This window comes from Protopterus annectens, chromosome 10.part0 (assembly GCF_019279795.1).
Source record: "Protopterus annectens isolate FY-2018-M chromosome 10.part0, PAN1.0, whole genome shotgun sequence".
NCBI lineage: Eukaryota > Metazoa > Chordata > Ceratodontiformes > Protopteridae > Protopterus > Protopterus annectens.
In genome coordinates this window covers 300,345,880-300,371,245 of record NC_056744.1, presented here as the reverse complement: position 1 = coordinate 300,371,245, position 25,366 = coordinate 300,345,880, and the positions used below count along the sequence as shown (strand labels likewise).

The window sequence follows — 25,366 nt, the reverse complement described above, 5'->3', positions numbered from 1 at the left end:
TTGGCTGGTGACTCTAGATCTCAAGGAGGCATACCTGCATGTCCCCATTCGACAAAGTTGCAGAAGACACCTCAGATTTCTTGCAGGATCAGAGCATTATCAATTCTCAGCATTGCCCTTTGGCTTATCTACTGCGCCCAGAGTATTCACGAAATGCCTGGCATCAGTAATTGCACACTGCAGACTTCAGGGGATTCAAATCTACCCATATCTGGACGACTGCTTAATACAAGCGGACAGCAAGACAAATTTGTTAAAGGACTTGGATTATGCCATCCAGCTATTACAGGCCTTGGGATACACAGTCAACATCCAAAAATCAAGACTTGTGCCATCCCAAAGGATAACCTTTTTGGGTGCAGATCTAGATACAACCACCCAGATGGCTTTTCTCACAGAAGAAAAACAGAAACAACTTCCAGATTACTTCAAGAATCTGACAAGACAAACTCAGCTAACTGCAAGGAAGATCCTGCAGGCCCTGGGTTTCATGGCATCCTGCATAATACTAATCCCACAAGCCAGGCTACATATGAGAAGATTGCAATGGTACCTAAGGAGTGTATGGACTCAGCACAGTCACAGCTTAGAAACTCTGATTCCAATCATACCTTGCCTTCAAAAGGAATTCCTGTGGTGGGCTGAAGCCTGCCAGACCAACAGAGGGTTGCCTTTCTTCAAACCAAAAGCAAACCAAACCATCACCACGGACGCTTCAGACCGAGGTTGGGGAGCACACATGGAGGACAAATGTATCCAAGGGCTATGGTCTCAAGGGCAGCTGCAGATGCACATAAACCAAAAGGAAATGCTGGCAGTGATACATGCAATCGAGGCTTTCAAGCCTTTGCTTCAACAAGGCCACCTGCTAATAAGGACAGACAACACCACAGTTATGTGGTACATAAACAAGCAAGGAGGCACGCACTCCTACCCTCTATGCAGACTGGCTATGAATCTATGGGATCTTTGTTTGAAACAAAATATACAACTACAGGCCCAGTTCGTGCCAGGGAAAGACAATACTCTGGCAGACAGCTTAAGCAGAACTTCCATGGATGCACACGATTGGATGCTGCACCCAGACATCTTCTTACTCATAACACAGACATGGGGAAGGCCCGAGATAGATCTGTTCGCCTCACCCCACAATCATCAACTAAAAATTTTTTGCACAAGGACATACCATCCACAAGCATGGAAGGTGGACTCTCTCTCATTCAGCTGGAAAGCCCGAAAAGTCTATGCTTTCCCACCAATCCCATTAATGTCCAAGGTCTTACTGAAGATCAGGGCAGAACAGCCAGAAGTGATTCTTATAGCTCCAGACTGGCCAAGGCAGCATTGGTACCCACTGTTGAAGAGCTTGTCACAGACGAAACCGTGGCCTCTCCCATTATGGCCTCTTCTTCTGACGCAGAACAATTACAAGATCCTGCATCCCAACCTAAAGACCTTGCAGCTAACTGCCTGGAGAATACCGTGACTCCTTCCCAGGGCAGCTTATCCCAGAGGGTAAAGGACATTATTATGGAAGCTCGCCGCCCTTCCACAAGGAAGGCATACTCAGCAAAATGGAAAAGATTTCTCATTTGGAACACAACAAAAGGCCTTGATGCGACAGTGATGAACATGTCACATATTCTGGAATACTTAGCAGAATTGTTCCACAATGGCCTGTCTTATTCTTCCATTAAAATACATGCCTCAGCAATTTCAGCAGAATACAATGTAAATCCTCCTGTCTACTCGCATCCTCTTTTAAGACAATTTCTCAGAGGAATCAAAAACATCAAACCTCCAAGGAGACCACCTTTACCTACTTGGGACCTTAACTTTGTGCTGGAAAAACTAACACTTCCTCCATTTGAACCAGCAGCATCGGCAGATCCACAGTTTCTATCCTGGAAAACTGCATTCCTTCTGGCCATAACTTCAGCAAGAAGAGTATCTGAGTTACAAGCCTTAATGGCAGTGCAGACATTTCTTATTTTTCATCAAGACAGAGTTTCATTAAGAACCAATCCTACTTTCATGCCAAAGGTGGTATCTAGAGTATCCTTGAACCAAGCAATTCATTTGCCTACATTCTTCCCAAACCCACAAAATAAAGGGGAGAAACTTCTACACACTCTGGATATCCACAGACAATTACGATACTATTTGGACAGAACTAAAAGTTACAGATAGACTGACCAACTGTTCGTAGCTTATGCAGCTGGGACACAAGGAAAAGCAATTTCCAAACAGACAATCTCAAAATGGATAGGAAATTGCATTCGCTTTTGCTACTCCTTTCATGGAAAGACTGTTCCTGTGAATATTAGGCCTCATTCCACGAGAGCCACAGCCACCACTACAGCCTTCCTAAGAGGGGTGGCTACCAAGGACATTTTAGAAGCTGCTACATGGAGCTCCGTGCATACTTTTGCCAAGCATTACAATTTACCCTTATACTCCAGATCCAGAGCAGGTTTTGCTACTGCAGTCCTGCAGGGTCTCCTAATTACACCATCATTTTCTTAGTACCTCCACCCCCAGATTGGCTATGGTATTCTACCCATATGTTATGACTGCAGATGCATCCTTGAAGGACATAGTACAGTTTTGTACCTACCATAAATGTAGATGTCCAATAGGTATGCATCTGCAGTCAGGTTTACCCTCCCTCCTTCCCCTCTGTGGTATTCCTAGGGTGCTTACCCCTTCATTAGCTAGCTGGGGGAATCTGTTATGGTGTATTTGTTTGTATATATATGTATATATGTTTGCATTATGTTTGGAATTTTTTGGCATTTTTTCCAAATTTAGCCTTCATAGAGGGCACCTGGCATCTGGTGCAAGAAAAACTGAGGGAGATGGCGTCTGCTGATGCTTTTATACTCCAGACGCTCTGACGTCGGGGAGAGTGCAACATCAGCCGAGGCCAGACCCAGACTTTGGAATCCGGCCGACCGAAGGGCTGCCTGAGGCAGGACAACCCATATGTTATGACTGCAGATGCATACCTATCGGACATCTACATTTATGGTAGGTACAAAACTGTACTTTTGTGAAACAGTAACTCTTGCACACCTACAAGAAGGACACCCAGTTTATAAAAGGGAAGTGTCTTTGGAGACCTAGGCACATTCATAGGTTCATAGGTGTGTACTAGGCTAATCCCAGACCACTAGACCTAAAGCTATATCACAACAAATTAAAAAAAATGGTTGGCATGACAGCTTTCCTTCATTTGCTTTGTAATACAAACCACTTCCTTCAATATCTATGTAATCTAGCAAGACAAATAAATGGGAAACCACAATTGTACCCTAAATATATCGCCCCCTGAAAAAAAATCTCTTATTCAAGGGAGCAAACCGTTCCGGGTAGCAGTTTCAGATGTCTTAAGTGGTCTATTGAGAAGTGGCAACTTACTTCAAGAATTAATTTTTTAAGTAATTAATTCCTGTCAATGTAATGAAATTGGTGGAGCTGAAGAAATCTGCTGCTATCCTGTGTTCATCCTTACATATTCCTGTCAGAAATTACTTTGGAAATTTTCCTGTCAGTTTATCAGTCTGAAATGAGTTCCAGTAAGACAAATTCTCAAGACTCCAGCATCAAGAAAGAACTTCAGTCTCTGATAATTATAGTCCAGCAACTTACTGCTAAGATGGATAAAATGGATACTAAAATAGACACTTTCATAGAAAAAACTACAAAACAAATAGACTTGTTACATATGGACCTGCAACAACAGAAGATCCAGATGACAGGCATAGAAGAAGCTGTGAATGACATGGAAAATAAAATACAAGAACAGGAAATCAACATTGAGTTTCTGCTGAAACAAAATACACATTTACAAACAAAGCTGGATGACCTGGAAAATAGATCTAGGCAATAACATTAGGATTTTTGGACTGCCAGAAAATATTGAAGGTAACAATATTACTTCTTTTTAACAACATGGCTCCCTAAAACTTTAGATTTACCAGAAGCATTCTCTTTTGGTATCGAAAGAGCACATAGATCTATAGCTAATACTAACTCTAACAAAACTATCCTAGATCAGTTATAGTTAGATTTCTATCATCTTTTGATAAAGAGATGGTTCTTAAATCTGCTTGGGCTAAAGCTCCTGTTAAGTTTAATGAGACAACTGTGCGTTTTGACAATGACTATTCTTCCATGGTAATTGCTAAAAGAAAAGTTTTTCTGCCACTAATAAGGGAGCTTAAAAAAGCACAGTTTAAAACATACCTTCTGTTTCCTGCCTAGCTTAAAATCTTCCTTCCTGATGGTCCTAAGGTCTTCGATGATTTAGACTCTGCTTTACTGTTTGTCAAAGAAAAAGGATTTTGGATAAAATAGAAGAAATGGAATGGGCTAGTTCTTCATTAAAGAGATTGGCAACTGAAGCTTCCTGGAAGACTTCAGAGAAGAAGAAGAGACTAAAAACAAATGATTTGTTATATGTTTTTTTTTCTCTCTCATCATTTTAGTTCATTATTAATCTTTTGAATATAGTTCCTGCATTTCCAGAAAGCCACAAATATTTTGGAAAAGATTTAATCAAAGTTATTCTCTATGTGCAAAGAAATGTTTTGTTTCATAACCAGTCAAAATGCCTGAGGATTTAATGGCAGGCTGTGACTCGATTTGTTTTTCTTTCTGAAAAAAGTAAGGTTAGTAATTTGATACATTTTTTTATCTTTACCTTTTTTTTTTCCTTCTTCTTTTATTATTTTCTTTGTTTAAACAATGACATTCTATTTAGATTATGTAGTGGGTAAAGGGTGGGGGAGGGCAGGGAGAACAGTAATGAAAATATCATTAATAGAATAATAACATATTTATTTCTTGTAAAAGTTTATAAGTTCTTCAAATGCTATTTCTAATTATACTTTCTTGATTATACTGCTTATGCTTGTTTGTAAATAATCTGTCATGCTTTAACTAATAATAATCAGAACTAAATAAGAGTAAATAATATGTTTTATTTTAACTCTATTAATATAAACAGTAAGTAACATTCCATTGTATATACTTCTTACAGCTTTCTCTTACATTTTTTTATTTCTGCCTCACTCCCTTTTATTTTCTACTCTCTTTTCTTTTCTTTATTAATATATAGAAATGCTTTAGACTGTGTGGGCACAGTGAATAATAGGATTTGTATGAAAATTGAGTTGGGAGAAAAATGCTGAGTTTTATTGCTTGTTGGTAATTTTGAGTTTAATTTTACTTGCATAGAGGCTGTGATGATCTGTGGAATACATTGTGGAGGTTCTGTCATGTTTAGATGCATTTACACTGCTAAATGAATGTTTGTCACTAGTTTTAATAAGTTTCCGCCAAAATGTTAAGAGAGACAATCTGGGATGTGGGCTGTCTTATGCACAATGTCCTTGAGTTACCTCAGAATCTTCAAATCACAGAATTCTCACAGAGAAACTGAAAGCAGTTAGTATAAACATTGACAAGGTTATCACACTGACACACCACAGATTCAGGAAAAATACTCTGTTCATAAAATATGTCAGTTATAATGAGTTTAAATGATGTAGTTTCTTGTAGTAAGTAAATGTCTTATTTTAGAAGGCATAAAAAATGAAACATTTATTTAAATGTTTTTGAAAATCTACTTAACAGCAGCATAATAATCTGTGTTAAAAATTTGTGTTCCAAACATATACTTTACTATAACTCATTTAATTCATCTGATTGACAAACATAAATAATCTTATAACTCTATTCTGGAAGACATGTCATGTGATATATTTTAAAGCAGTAGATTAGCATGATTGTAAAATCTGGTTACCAATATGTGTTTGCTGTGCATTATTTTGTATAAAGCAGACAGATTTATTCTAGGGACAGCAAGTAGGATAGTGCTCTACTAACACACAACTCAGTGAGATCGTATATATATGTGTGTGTGTGTGTGTGTGTGTGTGTGTGTGTGTGTGAGTGTGATGGCTTTTTTTTCTGAGAATCTGCATTACTATCCAATATGATTTATAATAATTTATATGAATACAATATTTTACTCTATTGACAAAATGAATGTTTGCCACAAGTTTTAATAAGTTTCCCACCAAAATGTTAAGGGAGACAATCTGGGATGTGGGCTGTTTCATGCATAGTGTCCATGAGTTTCCTCAGAAGCTTCACTCACAGAATTTTCACAGAAAAACTGAAAGCAGTTAGTATAAACATTGACAAGGTTATCACACTGACACACCACAGATTCAGGAAAAATACTCTATTCATAAAATATGTCAGTTATGATGAGTTTGGATGATGTAGTTTCTTGTAGCAAGTAAATATCTTATTTTAGAAGGCATAGAAAATGAAACATTTATTTAAATGTTTTTGAAAATCTACTTAACAGTAGCATAATAATCTGTGTTAAAAACTTGTGTCCCAAACATATATTTTACTATAACTCATTTAATTCATCTGATTGGCAAGCATAAATAATCTTATAACTCTATTCTGGAAGAAATGTTATGTGATATATTTTAAAGCAGTAGGTTAGCATGATTGTAAAATCTGGTTACTAATATGTGTTTGCTGTGCATTATTTTGTATAAAGCAGACAGATTTATTCTAGGGACAGCAAGTAGGATAGTGCTCTACTAACACACAACTCGGTGAGATCAGATATATATATATATATGTGTGTGTGTGTGTGTGTGTGTGTGTGTGTGTGTGTGTGTATCTATGTATGTATGTGTATGTGTATATGTATGTGTGTGTGTGTGTATATGTGTGTGTGTATATGTATGTGTGTGTGTCTGTGTTTGTGTGTGATGGCTTTTTTTTTTTTTTTTTTTTTAGGTAATAACGCAGGTGTTTCTGAGAATCTGCATAACTATGCAATATGATTTATAATAATTTTTATGAATACAATATTTTACTCTATTGACAATAATGAGTTTAAGTAAATGCTCATATACAAACAATTCAAGATTTTTTGGAAGCTGTTGATAGAATTCACATGACAGAAAATAGATGCATCTTAATGCATGTAATGTCTGAATCATATTAGCCAAAGTTTTTGATTTAAATGAATGTTAGAACATAATTTTCTCTCCTCTTGATTTCTAACATTAAGATTATTTGAATGCTATTAGAATTCAAGTGTTATATATTACATAGATCTATATAATAGTATGAACAGTTTTTAAAAAAAAAAAAAAAGTTTATTTTAGTTTATATGATGCTGTTTTACCAAATGTGTAGTTTTGTCTTGATAGATAATTGAATTGAAAACTGTTAACCTCAGTTAAATATAACTAGTATTAAATTGATAAGGTGGTAGCTGAGGTACTGCTGCTTAGGGTAGGGGTTAACTTGAGTAGTAAATACTGCTCTAAGTTGGAGTTTTCAACTCAGGCGGGATGCAAGGTTTAATCCTTACATTATTTTCACTTGTTCATTGTTATATGTATATAGTTTTGACATCCACAATATATTTTGTACACTCATTGTCACTACAAACAAAATTGAATCCTATACAAAATCCCATAAGAGATTTAATATATACAGCTATATTTAAAGGTACACCTAAAAGAGGAGATGTAACATTATTTATCTTGTTATTTGTTATTTCGATCATAAGATTCTTGAGTTTTAAAAATGCCAAATGACATCTTTAAAAGGAATTTCTTTAAACATTAATGGATTGAATAATCCATGTAAAAGGGCAAGCCTAATAAGATACATTAATCTACACAAGGCCAATCTAGTCTTCCTGCAAGAAACCCATCTCTTGAAAAAAGATATTGATAAACTAGCCACTAATAAGTATGCAGTATTGGTTAGTTCAGAGCACACTCAGAAAAAAAGAGGAGTGGCTATTTTATGTAATAAAAGTATGCCCATTCCTAAAACCATTAAGTCTTATCAGGATGACAAAGGAATGTTTTGTATGGTTACAATACAAATTAATGGGAAGACTTACACTTTAATTAATGTATACTGGATACCTGGAATTGATATTAATACAGTGAAACATCATATTGATAAGATCATATTCTCTATAGGGGATATTATTTTAGCTGGTGATTTTAATTGTATACTACATGAAAGTGATACTACCACTATAAAGAAAAGAAGAATTACATCTAATGCAAAACATTTAAATGATTTTGCTAATTCTTATCATTTGAATGATATTAATAATCAGATAGAGTCAAAATCATTACCATACACCTTTTTTTCTAACAGATACAAAACTTATTCAAAAATAGATAGGGTCTTTTATTTCTAACCAGATGGTAACAGATTTAATTAATTCCAAGATCATTTCATGTCCTATATCTGATCATAACTCAATTGTTTTTGAATTCATGATAAAAAATACTCATAATGTTCAGATCAAAAGGATACCAGCATACTTAACTCAGCTAAAAGACTATAAAGAATATATACTTTCAGAAGTACAACATTTTCTAGACATAAATAATACTCCTGAAGTCTCCATTGTCTATGTTTGGGATGCCTTAAAATCATATCTATATGGACAAAGTATCAGATGGTATAATAACAAAAGGAAATCTTGGGATAAGGAATTGTTAGATATTCAAAGTAAACTAGACTCGTATAAACATAATAATAAAGAAAATATTATGGACAAGAAAGTTATTGAAGAAATAAACAAACTAAATGAGAAATACAAAGAAATTTTAACTCATAAAGTTAAAATAACTTTAGAGAAATACAAGTTTTGTCTTATTCAATAAGCCCTAAATACTTACATAGACTTAAAAATAAAACAAAAGATTGAATAAACAAAACCATATCAAAGAAATCTTTTCTCTAAGGAAAAAGAAGAATGTTTCTAGTATATCAGAAATACTGGATGAATTTAGAAATCACTTTCACAAGATTAACCATAACAACATTAACATGGAACCTAAAGATAAAATAAAGGAGTTTATAACCACAAACATGAATAAAAAGCTTAATAAACAACAGATTAAACTATTGGACAAGAGTATTTCATATACAGAAGTTATTACACAAATAAATAAGCTTAAAGCAAACAAAGCACCGGGTAATGATGGTATTATACCAGAGATATATAAAATCCTTTCTAAAACTACATATTCATTAATACATAAGGTTTTTATTCTGGCCCAAACTGAGTTAATAACCCCCCCCATCTTGGCAATATACATTTATTTCACCAATTTTAAAACCTAATAAAGATCCAACTAGATGTTCTTCATACCGACCCATCTCATTACTTAATGTTGATTATAAAATGTTTATGAGTATTTTTGCTGATAGATTGAAGACAATTATCCCCGGCATTATAGACATAGATCAGACGGGCTTCATTGTAAATAGAAATACTTTTGATAATATAAGAAGAACTTTAACATTAATTGATTTTGCAAATAGGAAAAAGAAAGATTTAACACTTATTAGTCTTGATATAGGTTCAGCATTTGATTCAGTAAGTTGGGACTATCTGTTTACCTTACTGAAGTGCACAAATTTCTCTGATGCATTTGTAAATTTAATTGAGCATTTATACAAAGGAATGCTGGCTTATATTAAGGTAGGAACATTTGTTTCACAAAAAATACCCATTCTTAAAGGTACAAAGCAAGGATGTCCACTTTCTCCACTATTATTCACTTTAGTAATGGAGCCTTGGGCTAATTTGATTAGAAACAGTACTGACATAGAGGGTTTTGAAATAGAAGAAAATACAACATCAAAAATTCAACTTTTTGCAGATGATGTTCTAATTACATCAGCAGGATCTAATTCTTCTATGCAGTCTTTATTTGATAAAATGATGAATTTTAAAAGTATTTCTGGTTTAATATTCAATGAAGAAAAAACTAAAATACTACCTATATATACACGAAAAATACTCTCATTAGTGATTTTACTAAATATGTACCCAACTCAGGTCAGATAACTTATTTAGGTATAATACTATCTAAAGATATTAAATCTATTATATATAATAACTATAATACCTGTTTTCTTAATATACAAAATCTTTTTAATACCTGGAATAATATGTTTTTACTATGGAGGAGAGACTTACAATTATTAAAATGATAATATTCCCCAAGATTTTATACTTAATACAATCAATAATACTTTCACCTACAAAAATAACTATCAAGAAACTGAATACACTAATGTTAAATTTCTTATGGGCACCTAATAGACCTAGGATTGCATTAAAGAAACATACTAATAGCTGGTCTCAAGGGGCTATTTCTTTTCCAGACTTTAATTTATATATTATCTCTTGTATTATAAAAGTTATTACGTTATTAATAGATTGGTCATATGTCAAAATGGAAATATTATTGGGAGCTAATTAGTATGCACTTCATGAAAATCTCCTTAACACATAAAAATATGATTATAAATAACTCCATGTTGTGGTTGCTAAAGGAATTTTGTACTTCACCTATTACACCTAAACATATGGTCTGTTACCCATTAAATATTATTATTAGTTATCGTAACTTTATATTCATGCACCCTAAGTATAGGGAATGGAATTTTATTGTATTCCTATAATTTATACTCAGGGTATGCTTATGTCATCTACTTCTGAAGGAGCTCATTTAGCTACAGATAATAATCTAAAGTACTGGTATTAGCTGATATCTGATAATAAAGTTAAAAATCTAGATTTCTTAAAACAAGAATTTGATCTAAGAGAAACTTGCTGGTTAGAGGTTCAGATCTTTAGACAACATCTCATTGATAGAATAGATCTAATGTCTATAACAGTTAAAGAATCTATTCCAAAACTGATTGATTACTTGATAATAAATTTACAGCATAAAGTTTCTGATAAAGGTAAACTTTCATATATACATAAAATTATCAGACAAGAAACTTTTTACAATGTAGATTCATACTGGAATTATTTCACCTCTATTAATGGGGACCCACCAACTCAACAAGATAAACAATATATATTGGAATCTGCTTATAGAACTACATCTTCCATTGTCTGGAGACTTTATACATGGAAATTTTTACATAGATCTTTTATACACCTTTGATGATGAATAAAATTAATAATAAAGATAATCTATGTAAGAGATGTAATGTAGAAATTAATGCTGACTGGGCTCATATGTTTTATGACTGTATGAAGTTGAAAGAATACTGGAAGTCAATTAATGAATTTTTGCAGGCTCTTTTACAGATAATTTCATTATTTCTAAGTCTCTTATATTATTCAACACACCTGTACCTCAATGTGTTAAAAGATTAAGTTTCCCTTGTTATGGTCTATCCTAGCAGTGGCTAGGAAAATAATAACTAGAAATTGGATTTCAGATACACCTCCTTCGTTCAATGAATTTAAAAATGTTATGAATATAATGTGTCATATGGAAATAAGCACAATTAGAATGAGAACAACTAGAAAAACATCACATTTTATTGTATGGGATAATTTACAAAATTTGTTAAAAAAATTCTAATTTCAATAGCACAGTATTTTAGTTTAATTAATTGATCTGATTGTAGTGGATGTCTTTGTAAATACTTTAGTTGTTTTGTTGAATATTATAATAATACCTATTTTTAATTATTTGTATAAAATTGTTATGATATTTCTCTTATATGTTAAAACAATAAATTTGTTTTAAAAAAAAAGAAGTGGCAACTTACGACTCCATGTGCAGTCTAAAACTGAAAGCCTGCAAAATAAAGAAAATGCATACAAAAAAACTTTACAGGTAATTTACAGTTGCGTGTTTTAAAACTTGGTCTACAAACGTTGAATGTTAAACATTTTATAGCACATTGACATTTTTTAAATCATCTTTCAGCAGTTCCTCTCAAAAAAGATCCAGTGCATCTAAAAAAAAATGGTTGGCATGACAGCTTTCTAAACTGGCATTTTTGTTTCCTACAGACTGCTATGTGGTGATCTAGGACTGGCCGACAAAGCAACCATTTTTGATCAATAGCAAATACAGAGGCTATCACTCCGTAACAACAGTGCAATGCCACTAGAATCTTAATTATCTGCAAAATGCAATTACAAACACCCTCACTGAGCTGGGGCTAGGCAGCAAAGCTTTCTTGCACATATGAACCATTAATATAAACGCTGCATGATACGCTGTAATAGTCCAAAATGTGCAGACGTCTCCAATGCACCCCCCCCCCCCAAAACAGTGTTTTTGTCAAAACACACCCGCCGAGGGAATTGTGAGAGCTTGACTAATCTACTTAGACAACAGGATAAACTTAAAAAAATAACAACGTAGCAAAAGTTCAGCAACACAATCCACAAAACACCGGTTTCACATTAATTCTCTAACGTGCTCCAAAGGTTAGATGAGGTGAAAGTTAACTGGCAAACTACAGAAGTTTATTTATCTGACTGCCCAGGTGCTTCATCGCTAATCTTGTCACCAGCGACATCAAAGGAAACACAGTAAAGGGCTGGCGCTCTACAGAAATTTCGACCATAGAGGAAGCAAACATTACTTAGTGAAGTCCACAGAGCGCCACCTACCTTAGTGTCTTCCAGATCTCTTTTCTTACAGCACGCTTGACAACTCAGATGTTTCTGCTCTCAGTATCTCGGTTCCAAAATCCTAAGTAAAATCCAGATAAAACAAGTATCAAAATGACTTGTAGACACAAGGTACACAGCTTGACACTTGCCTTGGAGGCAAACTGGCTAGGCTTAAAATGTCTCACAAAAGTAGTAAGTCTAATACTTATCTATGAACCTATAAAACTAAAAATTTACAATAACCTCAACACACTCCTCGAACATAAAGCACACACCCTCCTCTTCTTAAGTGTAGAAGACAACAACCAGAATCATAATGAAATACACAAGTATTAAAGAAGGGGTGTAAACCACTGATCGTGCCTGCTAATTACCAATAACTACGGAATACCCTTGAGTGGGGACAGCATGCTTAAATATTATAAGGATGTACTTGAAGCTGTAACCCAAGAAGTGCCTTTTTGTTAACTCAGTCAAATAATTATTTTCAGTACAGTCCACAGGAAACGGAGCATCAATGGCGTAAGGTGACGACCTTGGCACCAAACAAACACCAGGCCAAAGAGCTAGCATTTCCACAAAAGCAGACTACCGATCATTGCTGAGGGAAAAAAAACAAACTAGCAGCACAGCTCATTTTAATCATACCAATGTAACCAGAACACATCCCTTAGAATACTCCAGTCATTAACATCACCTTACATTCTACACCTCTGACAGAAAATACTTGTAATACCAAGTCTGGTTAAGGACTACTAAACTTAGGTTAGCTCAAAACAGTGAATAAATTTTACGAAGCCACTTCCCAGTATCTTACCCGCTAAAATGAAACGCTACACACAAATCAATGTCTTGCTCAAAGCGATCAGTGATTTATTTGCTGGTTCTAAAACCTATTAAAACCGTCAAAATCATGTAACACTCAAGAGTTATGTATGGATCCGATTGGCTGCCACTGCTTCAGTTAGGAAACACTTTGCTGTAATCATAAGAAAAGACAGGGAGCATTCCAACCCGATTTACTCATAAAAGTCCAATAGGACCATCAGGTAATTCCACTCTAAATCCTATGTTGAGAAGGTAACTGAAAACATTCAGTTACTTTCTCAACTTATTTTTCAACAATAGCTTTAAATTAGGGCTGTAAACTTACTTGCACTGCTGGAAGGCACTCTGGGTTAACATGATGAAATTCCTATCTTCTCATGGCGCACTCGGTGTTAAGCACAGAGACTTCATGAGAAGGTACTCGAGGTTAATGAGTTAAGCAGTTCCTCAGAGGGGCTTCTAATATCAGACCACCCAGAATGCCTCCCACGCCATCCTGGGATCTTAATCATGTTCTGGAAAAACAAACCTTACCACCCTTCGAACCTGCGGCTTCAGCAGAACTAAAATTCCTCTCCTGGAAGACTGCTTTTTTGCTGGGTATCACGTCAGCCAGAAGGGTTTCTGAACTTCAAGCACTGATGGCCATTGAGCGCTTCATCATTTTCCATGCAGACAGGGTCTCCCTTAGGGCTAACCCCTCCTTTATGCCCAAGGTGATATCTAATGTGACTCTCAACCAGGCCATTCATTTGCCTTCCTTCTTCCATAACCCTCAAAACAAGGGGGACAGAATTCTGCACTCCCTTGACATGCACATGCAGCTCAGATACTAGCTGGACTGTACTAAACCCTTCAGAAAAACGGACCTACTTCTTGTCAGTTTTGCCCTAGGGGCAGATGGGAAGCCCATTTCCAAGCAGACTATCTCTAAATGGATATCACACTGTATCCGTTTCTGCTACAGATTTCATGGGAAACCTCCCCCTAAATCTATTCATACCCATTTCTCTAGGGCAGCCTCCACTTCCACAGCATTCCTCAGAGGAGTTCCCACCAGCGACATCTTGGAAGCTGCCACCTGGACCTCGGTCCATACCTTTATAAAGCCTTACCACCTTCCTGTCTTCTCTAAGGCTAGGGCAGGGTTTGCCTCTGCAATACTGCAGGGCCTCCTTACCCATGCCTAGGTCTCTAACTAATCCTGCCACCCCTCTCTTCAGTTTTGTTAATCTTCCCACAGGTGATGACTGCAACAGTGAAACACGAAGAACATAGTACAGTTGTGTACACCTACCATAAATATAGATGTTGGAGTGTATTCACTGTTGCACTCCTGGTTTCCCTCCCTCCTTCCCCCTTATATTTTCTTTCATTAGGGAGAGATAAGCTTCTTGGGGTGGTTGTTAACCACCAGGACCACTTTGCCATATTTCTTGGGGCTTCTGAATGGTTAGGGCAAGAAAAACTAATGTAATAGTGTCAGCTGCCTTGCTTTATAGCACTGATGACTTGACGTCAGTCTACAAGCGACAGCAGCTGATGCAGAAACACATTGACTCTGGTATTCAGGCCAGCTAAGGGCTACCACAGCAGGCATAACCCACAGGTGATGACTGCAGCAGTGAATACACTCGAACATCTACATTTATGGTAAGTGTACACAACTGTACTTTTTGGATGTCTGCCCCATTAGGTATATTGTTTTGAAATTGTTTATTCTAATCCTAAACTATTATCTTTAGTAATATCAATACCCAAACAGTCAGTAACACCCTTATTTGTATGTAAAATAATAATTCGCTAGTGGTGCAGGAGCTGCTAGTTCTGCATTGTAGTGCTTCAGTCTTTGATTTGATTTCTGGATGTGTTGTCTTTTTTTATGGAGTCTGTATTTCCTCCCTTTTTCAACATGGGTGTTTACTTGGTGCTCCAGTTCCCACTGACGTCCTAAAGGCAGGCACATATGTGAACTGGTGAGCGTGTAGACTGCCTGTGGATGTGTTTACTGCATGCATTCTGTGATTAAATGAGGTTCTGTCCAGGACTGGTTCTTTGCCTTGTGCCCTGTGACTTCTGGTTGCCAAAATAGGGTGTTGCATCCCTGTGACCCTGAACATGTTAAAGTGGATATTGGAAAGTAAATTAAGAAAGACGGACTAGCCTTCAGTGTGGAGCACTAAAAAATTTTCACTTGGTTTACTTGCTCAAGTTTTTTCCTTCTACTGAAGTTGACAAAGTCAAAACCTGTACTGTATCTTTGTAGTTTTTGATTGTGACCATTGGCAGCCACAGTGGTTAGTGTTGTCGCCTCATAGCAAGTGGTTCTCCAGTTCAATTCTCGTCTGGGCTGCCTTCTGTGTGGAGTCTGTATGTCCTCCCTACAGTCGCATGGGTTTCCTCCCTCATTCCAAAGACATGCAGTAGGTGGATTGGACACTCTAAATTGGCTGTAGGTGAGTGTGTGAGTGAGTGGTATGTATGAACTACCGCAGCAGAGCTAGACACCTGGTGGTGTAAACCTTGGCTTGAGATGACTGTCACTGTTGAAGTGACACCCCAACCCCATGTGCAAAGTGGGAAAAGGAGGGGGGAGGATGGATGGATCATTGCCTTCCTCTTGCGCCATAAAATACAGTTGTGTAAAATCTTAACAGAACTGTAGATGTACTTGCCTTCACTGTTGCAGTATTTATCACTTATGGGATTCCCTGCCATGCAAATCCAACATTATAGCCAGTCTACCAAAACCTGCCATTGCTTTAAGGTATGCTGAATGTCACACAAACTCTCCTCACCTAGTGTATTGCATAAAAATTACAGTGAATGTAAGAACATCTTGAGAACTCTAAGGTTGACTGCATGAATGAATTAGCATGTATCCCATTTACGCAGATTTTTTATGAGGGAAGTTAGCCTAACATGGGAATCTTAACAAGCAAATGGGAAAGATTCTCCATCTGGAAGAGTCAGCAGAGACCAGGACCCAAACACAGCACTGATGTCCTTGGTTCTTACCTACCTGTGAGGCCTTTATAGTACAAGATTGTCCTGTGCTGCTTTGACGGTATATGCACCAGCCATTTCATCTCATCAGACATTGGACCACCCCAAATTATGCTCCCAGTTGCCAGTCAGTTTCTTAAGGAGGGTGCTGTATTTAAGATTATTCCCCAAAAAGGAGGTTGCTTCACCATGCGACATATATGTTGGAAAATATCACTTTATCGCTTTAAAGCCTGCTGCTTCCGCACCCCTCAAAAATGAAGACCATTTTATTGGTGGATAATTACCTCTTCCAAAAGGATTTCAAACCTGCATGCTCTCATACATAAGGAACCCACTTTGATGTTCCACAAGGACAGGATTACCTTATGCGTTAACCTAATTTTCATTCCTAAGATGGTGATAGAATTATTCCTGGACAGTGCTGTTTATCTCCTTGTTTTCTTTCCAGCTCTACAGAACAAGGGTAAAATATAAACTCACTAGATGCATGTAGGCAGCTGAGGTTTTATTTATAGAGAACTAAACAAATTAGGAGATCATACCAGTTGTTTCTCTCCTTTGCTGGAGTTACGAAGGAAAGGACTGTAAACAAGCAAACCATGTCCAGATACTTGCATTCTGCACTTGCTTCTGTTACTCTTTTACGATAGTAGGTCCATTGTACTAAGGCCACTGTAGCCACCATTGCTTTTCTCAGAGGAAAAAAAATTCAGTCCATCCTGATGGCTGCTATCTGGTCATCAGTCTTTATCTTCTCAAAACATTACAGTAGAGGTATGGCTTCTAGGGCCAGGACAGGAGGTTTTGCCACAGCTTCTTACAGGGTCTGCCATCCGTCTACACATCCCCCCTCAGCCACCCACCCACTAGTTTCTGTGCTGTGGTAGTCTTCCCAGAAGTTATGATTGCAGTAGTGGATGATTGTAAATATTTGGCTATGTTTACTAATGCAGTTTCATTTCCCTTCCACCTTTTTGCCTGTCTCTTTACTGGGCTTCCTGAGGTTGGAGTTGGAGTTGGCTGTGTTATTTAACCTTCTTTCTCTGTTCCATCTACAAGTACTTCCTTTTTCTTTTCAGGACTCTCATAGCAGCCGGAGACAGCTTGGGGCCTTGAGGTTGGTGCCATTATCCCTGGGGATTTGTCCTCATGGTTACTTTGTGCTCTGTCATCTTCATTAATTCCTTTATCCAGCTAGGTCAAAAAAAAGTATTGAAGATTCTGCTGGCTGATGCTTCTCATACCACAAGTGTTTTAATGTCAGGGTGATGAGGACCCTGGAGAAGCCAGGAAGAGGAAGTTATAGAGCTTTGGAAGTGAGGGTAGCTGTCAAGCTCCTGCAAGGAAGAATCCTCTGAAGTTATGACTGCATCAGTGAATGTACAGGCACATCTATAATTATAGCAAGTTCCTAACACAACTACATTTTTTTCTTTTTTTAGCTTTGCCTTATTGAATTACTTGTATTGCATACAAATGGAAAAGACCAAATTTTGTTGTAAAAAATTCACTTGGCTGTTTTTGGAAGGATCTGTGGGTGAACCACAGTTACTGTGTAGTAATTGTGTGTAATTTTCACACCGAGTTGTGCAGAAATAAGGGAGATTTTAAAACTGTGAAAAGTTTCCCTAGTAATTTTGTCATCATAAACCAAACTTTGTTTGTCATCCTTTCTCTCTCTTTGTAGTCTGCAGACATGAATAACTTATTTTCTATTTTTATTTGCAGGGGAAATATTCCAGGCAACATGGTGGAGTCTGGAGATCATCTGTGTCGCTACTTCCCCCCATTCCCTGCTAAAGGAACAGGCTACCACCGCTTCATCTTTATTCTTTTCAAGCAGGACACAAAGATTGATTTTAAGGATGAATACAGACCTTATCCCTGGTATTATTTACTTTTTTTTCTTCTTCTTTTTTTATTGTACTTTATAAGGGAGGAAAATGGGTAGCTTTTCTTTCCACCTACTTGGTGGTAAGGCCATTAGTTCTTATTAGTTTATTTTGGTGGCTGTCTAGCCAGATGGTGTTAAGCCTTACCCCCTGAGGGAGTCACATGGGTAAAATAAGGGAATCATCCAAAAGCCTTGATCCGTAATTATGCCTGGGAAATCATTCAGATTTAGTGCAGCGACATCTTCAAGTTCTTTGGCATGAGACTTTGCTTTCGACTAATGGGTTTAGAGATTTATTCCAGACTTAAGACTTAATGTAATTAGTGAGTCACCCACCACAAGAGTTATGAGATGAGCTTTGCTAGTGTACAAGTTTAAGTAAGAAGTGTGTTTTTCATTGTGCGTATTACCTTGCATTAGATTGTTCAGTTACATGAATGCAACACATTCCAGGGGTTCTGTCTGGGTTTTATTTCATTTCAGTAATTCTTTTGTAGTGACTGTTATTCCAGATGGTAGTCTGCGATAAGCTTTGTCAGAAAAATAGTTAAAAATATAAAAGTAACAAAACACGGAAGCCAGCAAGCCTAGAGTGTATATTTTATGATATATGAATCCTCTAAGTACCTGAAGCAATGCTGCCGCATTGCTTCATGTATCTTCCATTTTACACTGAAACCTCCAGTTAAATAAGGTAGGAAATGTGTTGCATTTGTGTAACTAAATAATTTAATACAAGGTAACATGCACAGTGAAGGACCTACTGCCTACTTAATGCTATTATATCCTACAGTATGTTTTTTTCTGTGTTTAGTCCAGCTTTGCAAGTAGTAAGTCTCATTACCTAGTATTGGAGTATCTTATAGGAAGTTACTAGGTTATTGGCCCTGAGGCCCTTACAAGCCTAGCCAAGAATTTAGCCCCTATTTCGACAAGTCAGCACGTGATGCCTCTGTCCAGCAGGGACACGGGTGAAATCCCAGAGATGTATTTTCTGTTCCCCATCCAGTTATCTAGGTTGCTCTTAAAAAGGGTTAAAGAGGTATTCTGCTTGACTTGTTGAAGGAGTCTATTCCACAGAAGGGGGATTCTCTGGGACACAAATCCTGTCAAACCAACAAGTCCTATTGATGTCACAGACCAGGTTGAGGTCATGCGTTTAAGTTACTCGAGTGAATATTGACTTGCGGATATGTAACAGTCCTATCAAGGCAGCATCTGAGATTGGTCTGTATGCCAGAGGTCACCTCTAAGGAGTCTGTATGAGACTGAGTGGAGGGACAGGACCTTTAGCCTATCTGTGTAGGGTAGATGTTTGAGGCCTTGTATTCTCCTGGTGAGGAACCTCTTTGTTTTGTTTCTTTAATTGCTGGTGCCAAAATAGGCAGCTGTTTTTCTCTTTTTCTTTTTATTATCAGTCAAAATACTTAAGGTCTATATCAGAAAGACGAACATTTACTTACCTAATGTCTAAACGTCGACCCGTCTTCATCGAACCGGGAAAACAACATTGATCGTCCAGAAGCGAGGAAACGTTGAATAGTCATGGTTGGCCCTTCTGCGGTATAGCTCCGTAAGGTAAGTATGCGATAGTTACGGACCTTAGGGTTAGGGCTGCGGGTTAAGGTAAGTGCATAGATGGTAATGTATGTTAGGTTTAGTGTAGGGTTAGAAGTAGAGTTTTGTTAAGTGTATGTGTGTTGATTATTTAGTTTGTTTGGGTTTAGCTATTTAAGGTATGTGTGTGATAGTTACGGACCTTAGGGTTAGGGTGCGGGTTAAGTGCATACATGGTGGTATATGTAAGATTTAGTGTAGGGTTAGAAGTAGGGTTTTGGTTAGTGTATGTATGTGGTTTATTTAGTTTGTGTAGGTAGTATGTAGCGGGCAGTGGGGTGCGACAAGTATGACAGTTCGACTTTTTGAATTTCGCTGTTTAGGGCGTTCGGTGTATATGCAGTTCACGGAATATGTGTCGACGTTTAGGTATTCGGGTAAGTAAACTTTTGACTTTATAATATAGACCCAAGTACTTATCATTTAGAAGCATCCCGCCATTTGTTTTATTTTTTTCTTTGTATTTATTTTGTTTGATCTGATATTATTGAAGTCCTAATTCATCAGCATAAGGTCTAGGATCCAATATTGGATCCAAGGCTCTAGCTTTTCCCTCTCCCATGATGCCCACTCAACCCCAGATCTTGTTTGCCGTGTTTTCTATGCAGACATAATTCCTTAGCTCTGGCTAAAGATAAGTGTTTCTTCTTGAATCCTTGTAGATAAGGGTGGTTTTAGAGTAGTTTTAATGTTGTTTGGTGTTTTTTTAATAGTATGTTTTCCACCTTGTAGTACCTCCCTTCCATTAGTTTAGCCTGTTAGTGAACTTAGTTTAGTGTGCAGTTTTTTTGTGCCTTTTTTCCTCTTAGCCATTAGAGCTTGGCTGTTAGGGTTTTTATGTTGTGTGTGGTGTGTGTGTGGTGTGTGTGTGTGTGTGGTGTGTGTGTGGTGTGTGTGTGGTGTGTGTGTGGTGTGTGTGTGGTGTGTGTGTGGTGTGTGTGTGGTGTGTGTGTGGTGTGTGTGTGGTGTGTGTGTGTGTGTGTGTGTGTGTGTGTGTGTGTGTGTGTGGTGTGTGGTGTGGTGTGTGGTGTGGTGTGTGGTGTGGTGTGGTGTGTGTGCATGCTTAGTTTACTAGCTTAGTTATGGCTGATTAGCCCTCAGGCTTTAAGAAATGCTCTTCGTGTGGTTGGAGGTTTCCCAATACTGACTCGCACGAGGAGTGCTTGTATTGTTTGGTTGCTTCTCACCTGGAGGCTGAACGCGACAGTTGTGCCACATTTAACCCTAGGGCCTTGGCAGAGTACTACAACAAGCTCTTGTTAAAAGGTCTGGCTCAGGGGGGACCATTTGTTTCCCCCTCAAAGGCTTCCTCTTTAGATCTGAAAAGGAAGACCCCTTTCTCTCAAGCTGGTTCCTTCTAAGAAACTGCGGCTGTCGCAACCTAGGTCCCCGGATCTGATCCCAGCCTGGTCCGTCTCAGAGCTGAGGTCCTTGGATCTGATTGCCACGGAGCCATCTCCCGGATCCAGGGCTTCTCTGGATCAGAGGGCCTTTGATCCAACTAGGTCAGGCCAGCATCAGATCCGACCACTTTGTCGGCTCCTCCTTCAGGTCTGACAGGATGTCAGATCTGGTTATAGTTTTGGAGGAGGTAGCTGTCCCATCTACCTACAAACAAGTGATTGTCAGCTCCGAGACCTTGCAGCCATACCCTGGAACATCGCAGCAGGGCCAGTGATATCTCCCTCTAAGTCTACTCACTCCTCTTCCTCCTCAAGGTCTTCAAGGAGCCTCTTACCCTTGGACATAGGATGATGAGGAGCTTCCTCAAAGCACAAATAGAGCTGGGGCTTCTGGGTTGCCCTGCCCATCTGGCTAGAGGGGCTTTGCCCCTCCCTGTTTCTCATTCTCCTCTTCCAACCCCGGTGGCTTTGGAATCTTAGGACCTGGATGCCAGTGGTCAGATTGTGGAGAGGCCGAGTATCCCCCTTTTCTCGACCTCGTCAGCGTCCCTGACTTATTCTGTTCTTCCACCCTCTGAGCTGAGTGAGCTCCATAACAGAGTGATGGACTTTGGCTCGGGGGGGGGGGGGGGGGTCTGCTGCCATTCTATCGGACCGGTCCCTTCCCCTTGGTGCTTTGGCCTTCAGTAGGTCCAGACTAGTATCATCCGAGGGCTGTGGTGCTGTTTCTAGACTCATCCCTCCTCTCTGTGGGACTTCTCCTTCAGACATGGGGGGTGGAGCCGCTTCCAGCCCCTCTGCTTTCTGTGTGGTAGAGAAGACATTCTCTAAGGCTAGAATTGCATCTACTACACCTCCCAGTCCCTCTCTCTACTTTGGCTGGTAAGGCCCGCCATCCTCTCCAGGGTCAGCCATCCTGTTCAAGCCTTCAGGGGGTTCCTTCCCCTCTGGGAATCCCTGCTTCTTTTGAGTTCTCCCCGGAGCTCTTTGCAGAGGAGGTACATTGCAGAAGAAAGTGCAAGAGGAAGCACTTGAACTCCTCCGTGGAGTGCCTCACCGAGGACACGGACCTCAATGGAGATTGGTCCCCCATATCTCTGCCTGACGATGTCTCCTTTGAGGACATCCTTAAAATCTTAAAGTAGAAGGCCAGATGGTCTCCCCAGCCCCCATCTTCGGAGGAGTCCTAGTTTCTGAAGGCTTTCAGGATTGGCCCATCTACTTCCTGGGTGTGTCCCCCTGCTAACGAGTTAGTAGATTTTATCACCAACAGGGCCTGGAAGGAGCCCGACACAATGGAACCAGTCCAAAAAAGAGCAAACAAATTTCTTAGCTCTCCTGCGGACCATTCTTTGGGGCAAAGGTGTCCCAGTCGATGCCATCATGGTTGCTACTGCTGCCGCCATCAAGAAGGAGCTGGCAGAGCAGTGCTCCACGGTCCACCCCCTGAATACGGAGTCCCGGGTGATAGACCATTTTGGGAAGCGCATGTACGTCTCAGCTACTTTTAGTTTGGGAAGCGCATGTACATCTCAGCTACTTTTAGTCTGAGAGCGGTTAATTACTTCGCACATTTTAACTACCTCCAAAGGGATTTGGTCAAGAGCTTTCCACTTCCCTTACAGAGTTGTTGCCAGTGGAGGACTTTAAGAAGGTGTCTCCCAGGCTATCTACTCTGACTTCCCTTGCGAATTCCTCAATAAGGTTAATTTCAAACTGTGCAGAAGCTACCTTTTGGGCAGCAGGTACTGGCATATCTGAGGCGTCATGCCTGGTTATGTTTGTGGGTTTGCAGAACCCTTTAAAGCATCTTTTACCAACTCCCCCTTTGGTTCAACTCTTTTTGGACCTTCCATGAAGGACACTTTGACCTGCAGTGAGCAGGAAGGGAAGACTTTGTCTGCAGTTGGGATCAAGCTTTCTACTCCCCATGGGTCCTTCTGTAAGACCCAACGGGGAACTTGTAAGATGTGGTTCCGAAAGTCAGTCTCCCTTCCAGGAAGCTGCTGATGACTCGTCTTCCAGAGTTAGGGAGAGAGGTTTCAATGGCCAATGCCACATTCGAGGCGGGGGGGGTCCACAAAATCAAGGCTCCAGGGAACCCTTCTCTGAGCAGACTTATCAGCGATCCTGATCGTCTCTTGCCTGCTCTGCCCTGGAGGCAGTCGGAGGTTGCATTTCCCTACACCCACTAGCCTGTGCAAATGTCACCTCTGATCAGTGGGTGTTAAATGACATTTCCAGGGGCTATTTCATTCCCTTTTCAGAACCCCCTCCAGAGAGAAGTTATCTCCCCGACATTCCACCCAGTCAGAGGGAGTTGGCCTTCAAAGAAGTTCAACAACTTCTTCTATAAAGAGCCATCCAAGATGTCCCCAGCAGGGCAAAGATGATCTGGTACTTATTTTTGCTTCTTTTGAATGCCAAAAAAGACAGGGGACCTGCATCCTATTTTGGATCTCAGCGAACTCAATCTTTCAGTCAAGAAGGCAAAGTTTCAGATGGTCACTGCTCAGTCCACACTGTCCCTGTTATGCGAGAACAATTAGAAGTGCTCAGCAGATCTCTAGGATGCGTGTCACATCAAGATTTATAAGGCATTCCAGGAGACATCTTCACTTCTGCCTAGGGGCCAATCATTACCAGTTCAGAGCCCTACTCTTCAGTCAAACCACAGCCCCCTCCCTCAGGGGTTTACCAAATGTATGGCAGTGGTAGCGGCTCACCTACAGCTGCAGGGTTTTCAGGTCTTTGTGTACCTCAATATTTGGCTCCTCATGGCACCTTCGAGGCATCAACTCCTACAAGTGATCCATTATGTTCTTCCCCTCTTTTGTCAGTTGGGGATCACCATCAAACCTTCAAAATCCAATCTAGTCCCCACACAACAGTTGGAATTCATGGAACTTCTGTTAGACTCCAGTTCAGAGATTGCAGCATTACCTCTACACAGGATTCAGTTGATCCAGGAAGAGGTCACACAGATCTTAGACCTGTTGCGTCCCCGGTTCACTTGGTCCTTCAAGCCCTCTGATCCATGGCCTCTGCCATTCATGTTATTCCCCTGGTAAGGTACAACATACAAGTGTTACAGTGGGCCGTAGCAGTACAGTGGTCAGCTCTTTTTCATTCCCTGTCCATGATCATAAAATTGACGCCTGTTTGCAGCCATCACCTCCTTTGGTGGCTTCAATCTTAGGATCTCACTCTAGGCAGGCCCTTTTTTTTCCCTCCATTCAAGGCCACCATGACCACGGACTCTTTCATGTTGCTGTGGGGTGCATTTTCAGGGCAAGACGCATGTTCCCCATAGAGACAAAGTTGCACATGAACGTTCTAGAGATGAGAGCAGTTCTTCCCTCATGGGATGATTGCAATACAGACAGACAGACAACGTGGCTGTGATCTGGTATGTCAACAAACAGGGGAACACTATCTTACTCGTTGTGCAGAGAGGCCATGAGAGTATGGGAATGGGCGATGTCCTCCGGGTGCTTTCTTCTTGCAATGCATATACTCTGGGATTCCAACTTGTTGGCTGGCAGCAGATCAATCTTGAGCCTCACGAGTGGTCCCTCAATCCCTCAGTGGCAAAGCAGAATTTTGACCATTGGGGTCAGCCTTGCTGCATCCTTTTTGCCTCCCCAGCCAACCACAAATGAAGCAGGTACTTCACCCTGATCCCCCCCTCTGGGGGAGTCATTGAGGGATGCTCTACTCCACAGTTCGTCTCCAAGTCTCCTGTACTTCTATCTTCCTGTTCCTTTAATTCCCAAGGTTCTGCAGAAACTGCAATGGCTGAGGACATCTCTTATCCTCGCTGCCCCTTTCTGGCTTCGTCAACCGTGGTTCCCCTTCATCAGGTCTCATCTGAAGCATCTGCCATGGGTACTGGATCCCCCGTCAGGATCGGATTTCCCATTCATCTGGGCTTCCTCTCCCAAACCTTCGGACCCTTCCTGTTCGGATCGTCTTGGTTTCTCCAATTCCAGTGATTTCTAAAGTAGTCCAGACTAACGTCTCCCATTAAGCATATAATTTTAGCTTCCCAGAAACCTTATGTTAGAAAGGTTTGTAGTAGTAAATGGAAAAAGT

General features: G+C 39.3%; 1 protein-coding gene across 1 annotated transcript in view; it reads left to right on the top strand.

Annotated features, from left to right (window-relative positions):
- MRPL38 (mitochondrial ribosomal protein L38) overlaps positions 1-25,366 on the top strand; it is a 494,289-nt gene that overhangs the window by 372,813 nt on the left and 96,110 nt on the right. The window contains exon 7 of the mRNA XM_044085174.1: positions 18,086-18,244. Within this exon, the coding sequence (XP_043941109.1) occupies positions 18,086-18,244 (159 nt within the window). The remainder of the gene's footprint in view (positions 1-18,085; positions 18,245-25,366) is intronic.